This window comes from Cryptomeria japonica, chromosome 4 (assembly GCF_030272615.1).
Source record: "Cryptomeria japonica chromosome 4, Sugi_1.0, whole genome shotgun sequence".
Taxonomy (NCBI): Eukaryota; Viridiplantae; Streptophyta; class Pinopsida; order Cupressales; family Cupressaceae; genus Cryptomeria; species Cryptomeria japonica.
In genome coordinates this window covers 241,983,408-241,999,026 of record NC_081408.1, presented here as the reverse complement: position 1 = coordinate 241,999,026, position 15,619 = coordinate 241,983,408, and the positions used below count along the sequence as shown (strand labels likewise).

The window sequence follows — 15,619 nt, the reverse complement described above, 5'->3', positions numbered from 1 at the left end:
AAGATACCACATTTTGTGTACTGAAACATTGATGTGATATCACAAGATTGAAGGATTGATTGCTTTTTAAATTTAAAAATACATTTCATTCAATTTTGAATACTCATGATGATACTACCAACCTTAAAATCTTATATTAATAAAAATATTGAACATTAAATACTGAAAATAACATTTCAACGAACATTTTATTTTCTCTCTTCAGTTATATTAAAATTCTCAAACTAGAATTCAAGAGGCCTGGTCTTTCGTTATTAGGAACTTGAGGGGCCCAAACAACCGTTTCCTCCTTTCCACAAAAGTTACAAAGATCAAGTGCCGCCCACCTAATTCCAGAAAGTCTGTGCCAGACTATTATCTCCATGTGCCTTTACCTCTGTCATTCAGCTTTACATCATATGCTAATGATCTGATGTGAACTAGAAATATTGTTCAAGTTATCCATTGTTGGTGGAATACTCACTCTGTAAATGAAAGGTTGTTTTGTAAGCAGATCCGTTGTTAATGGAAATTGTGTATGGAATCTCTAGGAGAATCCATTGTTAATGGAAGCTGTGTAAGGAAAATGTTGAAGATTCCACGACGAATAATGGCAGCAGGGGAGAATGGCGAAGAATCGATGCCACACGCAATGCCAGATGATGTGATAGAGATAATTGTGGCCTTCCTTCCTATCTCAGATCTTCCCAGAGCGGCTCTCGTCTGCAAGCAATAGCGTTATTTCATCGCAACTAGTCCCATTCGTAGAGGGATCTCTCATTCCATTCACAAATGCAAACCTTGGCTATTTCTCTTCGGAGCCAAGAAAAGACGAGGTCTGGGGTTCGATCCCGTGGCCCACAGGTGGATCCGTCTGCCGCCGTTCAGCCTAAATCCCGACGAACAAGATGTAATCTTTATGGAAGGCGATGGATTTATATTTTTCTTTTCAGGCAATCGTTTTAAATTCATGGACAGTTTCTTAAATCCGCGGAAATGGCAAGAGAGGGCTGCAGCTATGCAGGTGTGGCGACAGAACCCGCTCATTTGCCACGATCGAGGAAAATTAATTATGATTGGGGGAGTTCATGAGTTGGAAGAAAATCCATTGAGCGTGGAGATGCTTGACCTGAAATCAGGGGAGTGCGCAATGTGCGATCCAGTGCCAGGGGAATTCAGACAAAGCGCTTCGTCCACCTGGCTTTCTTCGGCCGTCTTCAATGGCAAAATTTATGTATTGGAAAAATGGAATGGAGATTTCTGTTGTTATGAGTTGCAGAGCAAGCGCTGGGGAAATGTGATGTGTGTGAGATCGCTTGCGTCGTCTTCTTCTTTTCAATGTATTAAAAATTTCTGTTTAGCGTGCAGGATTGGATTGATTTTAGGGGGATTAATCAAGGAAAATGGAGATCTGAGTTTCCGGATGTATATTGTGGAGGAGAATAAGATGGAGCGTAAAGAGGGCACGGAATTACGAATGCCTGCTGAAATGCTGAAATTGATTGCAGGCAGAGAAAGGAGCGAGGAAGAAGAAGAGGAATACTTATCATCATATGCAGAGCACATCGAATGCAGAGGCGCAGGGTATCTGGTTTATGTATTCAGCAAATCTGGGTACGTGAACAGAAGGCGCGTTTGCTTTGTTTGATTTCAGCAGAGGCGTTTGGGAGATGATGGCGGTTTGTGCATGGATTGGCGAGAGAGGGTATTATTTGTTAGTTGTTCTGTTACGTTTGAGGAGACATCGCTGTTTTTTTTCAGAAGAGAGCCGCTAAACGAAACAATTCTTTGGAGATTTTTCCTTCTCTCTGAATATTTTTTATTGTAGTCGGATGAATAACAGATCGTCATCTTTTTCTTTTCTTTTAATTCCAAATTATTGGTGAAGTTTCAAATTTCTGCCGATTTGATGTAAGACATGAACGTCATGAGTCGTTCTGAAAATTCTAATATATATGTTTGTACAATTAATAGCTTCAATAGCTTCTTTTAACATTTTATGGTGTTATATACTTAAAGTTTCATTTAATGTATAAAGTCTGTCTGTTTTTAAATCATTTGGAAATTTTTTTGTTTATAAAATCTGGTCTGAGATGATGTCATATCAGCATGTTTTTTTTTTTCCACTGAGGCTGCCAATCTAATTAAAAAAAACAGATGTAAGATTGGTGTGCTGATATGGCATCACATAATTGGCTGCTTTCTAAATCTAAGGAAAACTTTTTGAGAATAAAATATAGTATGTTATGACTACTTCAAGTGTTCCATTGAAGAGCCCATTTTGATAAGTCTTATATCAACAATATACCCACTATAGAAACATGCTCCACTATAGAACCCTGGCAATGGCTACGCAGCGGACAAAATGGCCCGCTGCCATGCCTTCTCCATCCGATCCCCCCCATGCCATGCAATGCCATCACGCCGTCGATGGCCGTCTAATCAACTGCAGCGGTCCCATCAACCCGTACACCACACGGATCTCCCTGCTAACGCCCGATTTTACACGCTCTTTGTGCCATTAATCCTCAATGCCATGTCCACCTACTCTTTCGTTAATGCATTGCACGCATAAACTCAACCCTCCAAATGGACTCGGAGCGGCAAAAAAATCCCCCATTCTTCCACAGATTTTGGCAAACAAGCAACAATGGAGACTCGGACAACCAGAAGATAGAGAAGATTGATGAAAAATGGTTCCTTAGTTCAGAAACATATCATCCCAGTCATCGTAAACGGCGGTAGGTGTGTAATTTTCGATTGCATTTTACGTTGCCAATGTGTGTAATGTTTGCAATGTTTGCAGTGTAATTTTAGACTGCATTTTATTCTTCCAATGTTTGCAGTGTAATTTTAGACTGCATTTTATTCTGCATTTTATTTTAGTAATTTTACACTTATTTTTTTAATGATTAATTATTATTTAAACTTATGTTAATGAATTTTAAATTACTAATCAATTATATTTTTAAATATTTGTAGGTAACTAAAAACTATTTCCAAATCAGACCTGGTGAAGCAAGGCCATCTCTACATATTGCACACCAAAAATCAGGTAAGTTTGTCCATAGTAGCTTTCTTCTTCAATCTTTAAAATGCATTATCTTTCATGTAATAACCCCATTTTATATGAATTTAAAAAAAAAAATGTTAATTTTTTTATAAGGAGTTCAATGGTTTGGTTAATTTTTTAGTTTGATGTCTTATAAATTGTATGTTTTTAATTTGTCATTTAATCCAACTTACTCGTCTTCAAAGTGTCATATCATAACTTGATCAAAACATGTATTTATCACGTATTCATTGGCCTCCATATCTAAGATATAGACATCATATCATGTTATGTTTGCATCCTTATACACTTCCATTATTATTCTTTTTGCAAAATAGGCAGAAACCTCGAAAAACATTTATCTCCTAGGTCAAACCATCACATATATATCACCACATTTAATCAAAACCATTTACATGTAGACATGATCAAACTTTATCCTTCATCTTGGATAGTCAAATTTTATCCAAAAATAGCTAAAAAAATGAAAAAATGAAAAACCTAAAATAAAATAAGAAAAGTAGAGTCCATAGGCACATGCTATTCATTACTAAACCACACAAAAGGAAAAAAATGAAACAAAATATCTTACATCCGCTTGTAACAAAATATCAAACAAACCTTTGAACGGTTGAACCACAATATATGAAATTCTATATTATCGAGAATTTAACGATATTTCTATAATTTCAATATTAGTAAATTATGTAGAATTTCATATATTGTGGTTCAAAGGTTTGTTTGATATTTTGTTACAAGCAGATGTAAGATATTCAACATTAATAATCATTTTTCATTTTTCATTTAATCCAACCTACTCTTGTTTTTGAAATGTCATATCATAACTTGTTCACATCATTGTAGACATCCATATCATAGGTTTGATCGCAATCCATATTGTTGACATCTGTTTGTCCTATCAAACGTGCATCATGTATTCATTGGCGTTGAGGATTAATGGCATCATGTCCATAGTAGCTTTCTTCTTCAATCTTTAAAATGCATTATCTTTCATGTAATAACCCCATTTTCTATGAATTTTAAAAAAAGAATGTTAATTTTTTTATAAGGAGTTCAATGGTTTGGTTAATTTTTTAGTTTGATGTCTTATAAATTGTATGTTTTTAATTTGTCATTTAATCCAACTTACTCTTGTCTTCGAAGTGTCATATCATAACTTGATCAAAACATGTATTTATCACGTATTCATTGGCCTCCATATCTACGATATAGACATCATAACATGTTATGTTTGCATCCTTATACACTTCCATTATTATTCTTTTTGCAAAATAGGCAGAAACCTCCAAAAACATTTATCTCCTAGGTCGAACCATCACATATATATATCACCACATTTAATCAAAACCATTTACATGTAGACATGATCAAACATTCATTTTTCATTTAATCCAACTTACTCTTGTTTTTGAAATGTCATATCATAACTTGTTCACATCATTGTAGACATCCATATCGTAGGTTTGATCACAATCCATATTGTTGCCATATGTTTGTCCTATCAAAAGGGCATCATGTATTCATTGGCATCCATATCTTAGGATATAGACATCATAACATCTTATGTTTGCATCCTTATACACTTCAATTATTATTCTTTGTGCAAATTAGGTTGAAACCTCCATAAACATTTATCTCCTAGGTTTAGACCCATCATAGTATGCATCTTAGGTCAAACCATCGTTTATATATATATATATATATATATATATCATAACTTCTTATCATATCATATACATCCAACATCCCCCATTACACACATAGACTAATAACATTACATTTACATCCACACCATAACCTCATATCCTACCATCATTATATCCCACAAAATAATATATACATAATATCAACACATTTGATCAAAACCATTTACATGTAGACATTAAACATCACCCTTCATCTTTGATAGTCAAATTTTATTCAAAAGTTAAAAAAAAAAAAGAAAAGTTAAACCTAAAAGAAAATAAGAAAAGTAGAGTCCATACGTACATGCCACTCATTATTAAATTACACAAAAAGAAAACTATGAAACAAAATATCTTACATCCACTTGTAACAAAATGTCAAACATACCTTTGAACCAAAATATATATGAAATTTTATATTATCGAGGATTCAATGATATTTCTATAATTTCAATATTAGTAAATTATTTTTTATGGTTTCTATTTCCATGATTTTTGCAACATGTCATTGAATTTCACTCTAATATTATTTTAAAACTCAAAAGAAAGTGTGAACACTAAGGCAAAGAGAATTGTGTTATGGAGTCATTAGAAAAATTAATATAATTGTTCCAACATATTTGAATAAGATAGAGGGTCACTAACTATCTTAATATTATTCAGAATGGGTAAAAACAAAAACAACAAATGGAACTAACTAACTATCGAACTAGGTGTCCAAGATATTCCAAACCAAGGAAATCATTTCTCAAGTGATGACCTTGAATGGACACCTATTGGAGTTGGTGGTCAAATGGACTTATGTGCTGCAATCCCTCTTGAAAGGCTCCCTCACTTTGTCAAAGGAGAAGGTTTGTTGGATAGCACAGAGACAAACTTTGTACGCAAGAAGCATAGAGAGTCAAATTCAAATAATCTTACTGATCACACTACCAAGACATATTCAAGGTTTGCCTTTATTTAGTATAATAATTGAACATGTCACAATTTATATTTTTCATTTATTATGTCAATTAATATATATTTTTTGGAAATTTATAAGCAGTTATTGGTGTGCGTTTAGCCCCGAGGACAATAGAGAAAAAATTAGAAAAAAGAAAAGGATAAGGAAGTTCATCCAAAAAAGGGGTTGTCAGGCTCATTTTCTTGTCAGGGTTATGTATGGTAGACCAGATGTTGCTATTATTACATACAATGAATTTACCCATTGTGATGCTAATGGTGAATTTTGTCATGGAAAGGATGATCCTTCTAGTGGTCCAAGAAGCAATTTTGCACCAAGATTATCAAATGAGTGTAAATCGTATATTGAAACCTTATTACTAATGGGTGTGGGGATTGACACAATATGTGAGCAACACTACTTAGATCATGGTTTGACTAAATTGATGAATAAGAGGGACACATGTTTGTTGAGAAAAGATGTGCTAAATGCATGGAAAAGAGTACGCTCCCTTCGATCTCAAAAAAATGAAGATGATGCAAAAAGTGTAAGCTTGTGGCATGTAGAGGGGAAAGATAATTTTTTCTACTATAAAAGACCAAACAATGTGGAAAATATTCCATTTGTCATGGGCATTCAAACACCATGGATGCGAGAAATGATGGTGAAACATTCACATAACTCAATCATTGCAATGGATTCCACATTCTCAACAAATAAATATGGTGTAAGTAAAATAATGTTGCCCATATTTATGTATCTTAAATTAATCTTTGATACTTATTTTCTATGTTTTTCTTCATAGATATCTTTTATTTATTGATATAGTTTATTCATGTGCAGTATGAGTTATATACATTGCTTGTATTTGATGAACAAGAGGCCGGCATACCTATTGCATGGGCCATATCCTCAAGAAATAAAGTTGAGGATATAAATGAATGGCTTACAGAGGTTTATAAAAGAGGAAAACAGAGTAAAGAAGATTGGCATGTCAATGCATTCATGACAGATGATGCTAGTGCTGAGATTGAGGCAATCAGGTTTTTATTGACTTTAATTTTTTTTTAATTTAAAATAACTTCAACCCATTTTAATTACTTAATATTTAGTTTGAATGTTACTTATGAACACTAAATTTTGTTTCAATGTTACTTATGAACTTTTATAATGTTACTTGTAGATCATCATTTAATTGTCGGATACTTTTATGTATTTGGCATGTGCGAAGGGCATGGTTGAAGAATGTGTATAGGTAAGTCAATCTTTAATTAAAATATGTCGAATATTACATAGTGCAAAATCATATCTAAGTGATTTTTTTTATAATTTAGGTATGTCAACAATAAGGATATTGCAACAAGTATGTTCAATAGATTGGGTGAAATAATGTACACAAAGAGTGATGATGAAGGCATTATTACTCAGTCGATAAAAAAATTCATGGAAGATTTCAAAGAAGAAATTTTTTTTATTGATTACTTTCAAAAAACTTGGTGTCATGATGAGAGGCGTATTGGTAAGTTCACTAAATTATTCATTATGGTTTCTATTTATTTACATCATTTTAGTTGATTTTTATTTGACATGATTATATTTGTTTGTTTAGCAATGTGGGCCAAAAACTTTCGAAGCTTTCCTCATGCAAATCAAGAAACTAATGCTTCCATAGAATCGTACCACTTCCATATCAAGAGTCACCATTTAAGTGATCATGCTAAGAAATGTACAAGGAGAATGGACTGGCTTATCTATGTACTTCTTCATAGGGTAGAGCCCTTCTATAAAAATAAAAGATATTTGCAGCTATCTGGGTTTCTAACAAACTTCAAAAAGGAACGATATTACATAACTGCATTAGAAAGATAAAAAAAAAACCAGATGCAGATTGTCATCCATATGATCTTCTCCATAACACATATAAGATGAGAAGCCAAACTGTTCCAACCAAATGGTATTTTGTAAGAAAATTTGGCCCTGATTTTTATGTGTGTGATTGTGAGTGGGCAAAAAGAGGAAACACATGCAAACATGTGTTGAAGATTTTAGATCTTCTAAGGAGAAACAAAACAAATGAGCAAGATCAAGGTATTGGTAAGGTCCATTCGAGATATAAGTTTAATATTCATATTTTTAATGATTGTTATATTTTTTCTCAAAACTAACTAGATTAATCTTATTAAGTTACAGAAGGTGTTACTCTATTGGTTGATGATGACCACGATGTTAGAGGGAGTCTTAGTCATGAAAATACCACTACAGGTAATGTTGATATTGTCTTTACAATTAAATATTAAATAATTTTATGGTTATCAAAATTAAGTAATTCTTATTTCAAATGCAAATAGTGTTGTTCAATTAGAAGATCAAGATGTGTCTGGAGTTGTCATTGGTGAAGACCAAAGAACGGGTAAAATTCTAAATCATCATTTTATAATCAAATATTTAGATTCTTTTAATTATTTTTTTACTTAATCACATTTTTTTTATAATACAAATGATTGGAATTCATTTGATGCTTCCTCTGATAAATTTCAAAATTCCATTCATTATTTGAATTCATTACTCCAAAATTTACCAACAAGAGCAGATGAAAGATATTGTCTTTACAATTAAATATTAAATAATTTTATGGTTATCAAAATTAAGTATTTCTTATTTCAAATGCAGATAGTTGTGTTCAATTAGAAGATCAAGATGTGTCTGGAGTTGTCATTGGTGAAGACCAAAGAACAGGTAAAATTCTAAATCATCATTTTATAATCAAAATATTTAGATTCTTTTAATTATTTTTTTACTTAATCACATTTTTTTTATAATACAGATGATTGGAATTCATTTGATGCTTCCTCTGATAAATTTCAAAATTCCATTCATTATTTGAATTCATTACTCCAAAATTTACCCATAAGAGCAGATGAAAGAAATATTTTCAGTGAATGTGTTGAGAGATTTAGAAAAGATATTGATGCATCTCTTTCTTCCAAATTTACACCAAACCCTGGGTCAGAGAACATGCCTATCAAATGAATGCCACCATGGTTTAGTCCAAGTAAAATGCACAAACGTCATTCTATTCATCAAAGATGTAATGTCATTTCTCAAGACTTGAACAAAAGAGTGGAGTGTGAAAATTTCCAATTCCCCTCTATAGGATGTAGAAAGAAGAAGAAAAAGAAGGTCACTAATCACTCAGGCATAGCGATACAAGAAGAAAGTCTTATTATCATGCAACAACAAAGTGAGTACATTTATTATAAAGTATTTTGGTAATTTACATAGCAATGTCTTATTTTTATTTCATATATTAAACATATGTTATTGTAGGTTTGGATGATCAAGCAAACACTCGACGACGTCGATTACCTTTTTCCATTGATCTAAACCAAACAATAACAGATGAAATAGACCATATAGATGGTAATTTTTTAACTATTAAATGTATTTATTAATTCTATAAAAAAATACTCAATTCATATGTCTAATAACTTTTATGTCCTTATTTAAACAAACTAGATAAAATTTGTGGAGATCAACCATCAATGGCCAATGTTATCCCCACTCAAACATTTCAACAAGCCAATCCAGGTATTAAATAATATAATATTCTTCATATTAATTACATAATGTGGCTTTACGGTTGAACATTTTATCTAAGTTGATGTGCATGTTTTTGCAGTTTTAAATGATCAACAAATACATGAAGAACATATGTTGCCCTTTCCTACGGATCTTAACCAAACAACAACAATGGATGCAATGCAAACTAGAGATGGTAAGAAAATTGAAAATTAAATTTCAATCAAATTTTGGATCTTTAACTTCTAAATGAATTTTATTTAAGTTGACATGTTAAATATGCATGTTATTGCAGCTTTAAATGATCGGGAAAAAAATGATGAATTGAACTTCAATCAATAATGAGTCTTTTACTTTTAAAACCATTATGAATTGAACTTCAATCAATAATGAGTCTTTTACTTGTAAAAACATTATGAATTGAACTTCAATCAATAATGATTCTTTTACTTGTAAGTTAATTTTATAACTAGCTCATTATATGTGCAGGTAGTGATGATACTATAATGGAGGATCGTGGTCAATATTTTCCTGGATAACCATTATGGTGTATGATACTTTATTGTAATGGATTATTTATTGAGTGTGTAACTCTATTTAGAAATTGGATCTTGGATGGAGTGGCTTGTTTTTTCAAGATAGAGACATTATTTGCATACTATATTTTTGACTTTATTTGCATACTATATTTTTACTCTATTTAGAAATTGGATCTTGGATGGAGTGGCTTGTTTTTTCAAGATAGAGACATTATTGCATACTATATTTTTGAGTTGGACTACTATTGTGTATGTGAGAAATTGGCTAAATCCATTATGAATTTTATTCATTTTATGCCATTAGCATGCAATTTTCTTTGGGTCATGTTATTTTTACATGATACTTCAAATATGTTTTGACATCTAACATGTCATGTGTTGTGTAAATTTTTAATGATTTTGAGGTGTACACCAAAGAAATTGTCACTTGATTAAGAATGCAAAACTATAAACATTCACCAAAACTAATAGAGACATGAACTAACTTGTGTAGAACCCTTGATAGTAAACAAGTCAATAAAACACTATATAGGTGTCTAGTAGGATATTGATTTATTTGACTAGTACTTGTCCATACATATCTTATCCAAATATAGTCTTGTCCCAATTTAAAACTCATTCAAACTAATAATTGATTTAACTATGAAGGGGGTTCTATTTAAATCTTCAAGGAAAACATAGAACTTCATATTGAAATATTCAAAGCATCTCCATTTTAGAAAAGAAAAGGCATCATTAAAATGAGAATATTGTTTATTTTATTCTATCGAATTAACAAGCATGAGTATTTGGTTCTATTCTTTATAAGTAGGGCAGGATGTATAATTCACTTATTTTTCTAGTTATCTTATATCATAGTCCAAAAAGAAGCTGTCTAGAGGTTGATCTGGTATAACTAAGTTATCAATGATAAACATAGGTACAACAATAAATGAGAGAAAAAATGGTTAACTTATTCATGTATGAAACATTAATTTAATTTTATGAATAGTACCACTTTTATTGTATAAAAAAATTCTATTTAATTTTGTATAAATCATTAATTTAATTTAAAATTGTTAGTACATTAAAAATATAGTTGTTGAATAATTTAAAATTATTAGTACAATCAATTGATATAGAAAAAATGATAGAAAAATTAAAATATAAACATGGAAAAAATAATAATATATAATCGTTAAAATAGTAATTATCAACTCGTTTAAATAAATTCACTACAATGAAAAAATATTTTTACATACAACAACAATGATTATAAATTTATTATTTATTTGGATTAAAAAAGAAACATGTTGAATGGATATATTTATTTTGATAATATTTTTTTTTTTTAAATCAACATACATTTTTCAAAATTTCTTAAAAAATAATTCAATTATATAAAATAATCCAAAAACATGGAAACAAAATTTTTGAAAAAAATATTTTAAAAAAATTATAAACATTTTGGTTTTATTAATATTTTTTTAAGCAGGTAAACACGGCGTTGAGGATTAATGGCACGAAGAGCGCGTAAAACCGGGCGTTAGCAGGGAGATCCGTGTGGTGTACGGGTTGATGGGACCGCTGCAGTTGATTGGACGGCCATCGACGGCGTGATGGCATCGCATGGCATGGGGGGGATCGGATGGAGAAGGCATGGCAGCGGGCCATTTTGTCCGTTGCGTAGCCATTGCCTAGAACCCTCCCTTCTAATGTATATGAATAATTATATATTTAAGATTTATAAAATAATTATAAGTTTTATTTTACAAATTATGAAATATATATTAAATTTAAGTTACATTTCTAGATATTTAATTAATAATATTTTATAAATAAATAAATATTTTTATTATTTAAACCTTTAAATGCAAAGCTGTCCAAATTAAACATGTAACTAAATACATTTAAAATTAAGAAAGAGTATGTGGGCCAGTGAAATTTAAGTGTGTTTTCAAACTGAATGGTCCTTGTTAGGCAGGTGAAATGGAAGGGATTATAAAGCACACAAGTTCATACATTTTTATAATTAAACATAACTAGACCAACCAGTTGCTTAATTAAGCACTGATTACTTCAAATTACAAAATTGGTCACCTTGAAACCTTTATATTCAAGAAACGGGGCAATTTTGATTTGTTTGATTTTTTCTCTTTTTCAGCCTGACAATTCTTTTTTATTTTCCATTAGGACACTCAACATTGGAGAATAGAGTAGCTCATGAGGCGCGTTATATTTGATAATGGTCAAATTGGTGAATAATCTGTAACATTTGTCTTTGTCAAACTAAATTTGAAAATTTTGAGTTTTTCAAGATATGTAGTATAGTTTTCTGTTAAAAAATTAGAATCAAATTACATTTCTTAATATTGAGATTTCTAAATAGCAAGTCATTCTTAAAATAAAAAGAGGGAATCCTCAATGATGTTTGCCACTATCTATGATTTCAATAGATACCAAAATAAATTAAAAATTATCATTTAATTTGATCATTACAAACAAGTTGAAGAAGCTATAAAAGCATAAATCTCAACACCATATACCTCACAAATCAATGAGTTTAGAGTTTATTTTATTGTTGGAGAAAAGAGCCCGGACGTTGAGATGAAGACATAAAACAAAACACATAGAACGACTAAACAAACATCAGCAGCTGAAGAGTTATTTTTTTTAATAAATAGAGCTGACATGAGATCACACTTCAATAATACCGGTAAAATAAAGAGTAAAACATACAGGTAAGCCATAAAGTCCACAGCCACACAAAATCTTCTATTTTCATTATTGTTGTTGTACTATGCAACGAATGCATAAAATTTTACTTGAGCATTGGTGAAAATTGATTAAGTTGATCGCTCTCAGCACCTTCAATAAGTGAAATTATTCTACGGCAAACTTGGCTGCAAAAGCTTCAATCTGAGCTGGAGATAGTGAAGAGGCCGATAGGAATTCCGGCAAAGAGCTTGGCATTCTATCCTCTAAGGCAGTAAATTGCAGAGTCATAAGCGAGAACGGCCTGCTAAGGAGTATATTAAAACAACAACAACCTTAAAACAACAACAAAAGTTAGAAGAAATGAACATTGTTTTTGTTCAGGTAAAAGTATTTAGAATACAATTGAATTCAAAAATTGAATATAAATGGATGCAACTTATAATAAAAACGGGTAAGTTATGCAAAACTTTTTTTTAATACAATATGTTTTAACGTTGTATGAAGATGATTAATTTAAGATATTCTATACATTGAATAGATTTTTTTTCTTTTACATTCAAGAATATGTTCATCAACAAGGGTAGAAATTAGTATCCCTTAAAATGTTATGGTATGAGTAGAATAGAAGATGATCTTTGTGTAATAGTGTGGCCAAAAAAGCATAAGTAACTTGATTAATTCCTTTGCGTCTCTCTCATACTCACTTTACAACAATATGTCAATGCATTAATTGCAATTTTAAGAATGTTTTTTGGCAACCTATGTTTGTTGACTATGATTGTCCAGTCATTATAATATGAGTTATTAGCCAAAATTATATATATCAAATCTTGACATGATATATTGTAGTGCAAATAGATGTGTGCATCTTTACTTTGGGTAGGTACTGAAAAGTTGTAGAATACAACCTCACAAAACTCAGTGAACACCTGTATGCAAATAACCTATCACAACAATGAAAAATTCACAAAACACAAAGATTTCTTTGAAAACCTAGAGCAAGAATATGCAATAATAATAATTAGATTGGTTAGGATTACAAAGGGGTCAATCCTTATAAAAAGAGATCAAACCTAAAAACATAAACCCTCAAAGCAATTAAAAATTAATAATGAATATTAATTATTAATATTTCTAAGTTTAGATTCCTAAATTTAGCTTAAGTGAAATAGAGAAAAGGTAACTTAATTATTAAATCAATATGATTTAATTAATCAAGTAAACTAATACCTTTACTCTAACACCCCCCCTTAAGATGATGTTAGGGAGAAGCTAAAAAACTAAGGACTAGATGCTAGAAAGCTAAAAATGGGTCCCGACAACAAGGCTTGATGAGGTACCCAAGTACAATGAAATCTCTGTAAAGTGGAGAAAAAAGAGAAAACCCAGTGGGAACAAAACTCCTCTCCAAGAAGAGATGAAAGCTCAAGTGAAGGACTAAGAAGCCTCCAAACAAGAATGTTCCAGAAGATAGGAGCAAAAGATGAGCATGAAGAATCATTGAAGCATGAAGAAGTTGCAAACTCTGTCATAGAATGACTGTTAAAATGTTGTAGTAAGAACCTCCTCTGAAACAAAAGATGATCAGGATCAAGAAGACATGAATCTGCATGAGTGCCCTCAATGATACTACTCGAATCCAAATCAGATGGCAAACACAGACAAAATATCTGGAATCTGAAGATACAAATGGCACGAGTACCAACAGTCTGAAAAACTGATCAAATGAAAAATGGAAGGTCACCTAAAGAAAATAGGAATGCAAGAGTGTCCATATGGTAAGTATTCCATCTCACTGAAATGCATGGGTAACCAGCCGCTACATCCACTTAGTACATAGGAACAAAGACTAAATACATAGCTCACTCCAACACGAAACCAAGGAAGCATTAGCACCAATAGTAGAAACCTCCCCATAATGCTGACAAGAGAGAGGTATGATAGGTACACTCAATCTGAAAGCCATAATGTAATGCATGAAGAAGAACCAAGAACATCTGATCGTGCAGACATGAAAGTACAATAAAATATAAAGGATGTGCAAACCAAGGCACACACACATGAGAAAGGTATGAAAGCAGACAAAGGAAAACATCAAACCCCCATGCCACTTTATATCATAGTGCGAGTACAATAAGGCACAAAACTGATGTGCAAGATCCCATAATACATGTGCAATACAGATGCACTTTATCTCAGTGCGATTACAAAATCATAAGTGCTTACAATGTAAAAGAAAAGACAAAATACTGGAGATACATGAAGAACAACCAAAAAAGAGTCATCCCATGCAAACGAGAATTTTCCACGATGTCATATATCCAAGTAATTCACCAGAGTGTGAAAACACAAAAAACTGAATAAAATGTACCCGGAGTAAAATATGGAAAAAGTGCATAGATGGTTGTGAAGAGCTCTGAAACACAATCCCAACGCCACTGGAATCGCAAAAATAGAGAAATTGGTAAAAAGTTATGAGATCGAAACTAAAAACGACACCACTAAATTCAAATGGCTATAAAATGTACTAGCAGCAAAACCAGGTGATGAAATCCACATATTTGGAAAGTAGACGAAATCAAATTTTCGACGATATCTCGTTTGCCAAAAAACGATATCGTATGCCCAAGTTATGACCAAAAGAAAAAAAAAATCTCTTTTAGGGCAAAAAGAGGGTCATAGGGGGGCATGCAAGCCATCCGTACCACTGACATCAGTGCTGATGCATAGTACTTTTGTTGCAGAAGGTTTGACCTTCTTTTTTTTTAATAAAAAAAAATAACCTTCCTTAAAATAAAATTTACACCCCCAAAATATTTTAACAAAAATATTTATCCATGATGATTATTTTTTTTTATGCAGGCACTGACATGCGTGTAGGCAGTACGGCCATATGGATTTTTATGCCTCGTAAAGTGTGCCAACAAAATCACCCAAAAACATTTCGGACCTCCGATTTTACAGGCGATTTAGGGGCCTTTTGAGTGTGATGGTGTCCTTTGTTTTGTGCCAAAGTGCCCATATTTTTCAGCTACCCCCAGATTTTGCCTCGTTTGTGTGCCCTCAGTGAAATTGACCCATACAAGAAAAAAAATTGCCTCAGAGGTCTCTGATGCCCAAATTA

General features: G+C 31.8%; 1 protein-coding gene across 1 annotated transcript; it reads left to right on the top strand.

The window, feature by feature from the left end:
* The first annotated feature begins 263 nt into the window (after positions 1–263).
* Positions 264–1,959, top strand: LOC131875446 (F-box/kelch-repeat protein At3g24760-like). The gene has a single exon (XM_059219759.1). The coding sequence runs from the start codon at positions 899–901 to the stop codon at positions 1,625–1,627; it is 729 nt and encodes a 242-aa protein (XP_059075742.1). The 5' UTR covers positions 264–898; the 3' UTR covers positions 1,628–1,959.
* Positions 1,960–15,619: the final 13,660 nt, after the last annotated feature.

Excerpts from the sequence above, each read along its gene's own strand:
- LOC131875446 (XM_059219759.1), top strand. The coding sequence starts at position 899 with ATGGAAGGCGATGGATTTATATTTTTCTTTTCAGGCAATCGTTTTAAA.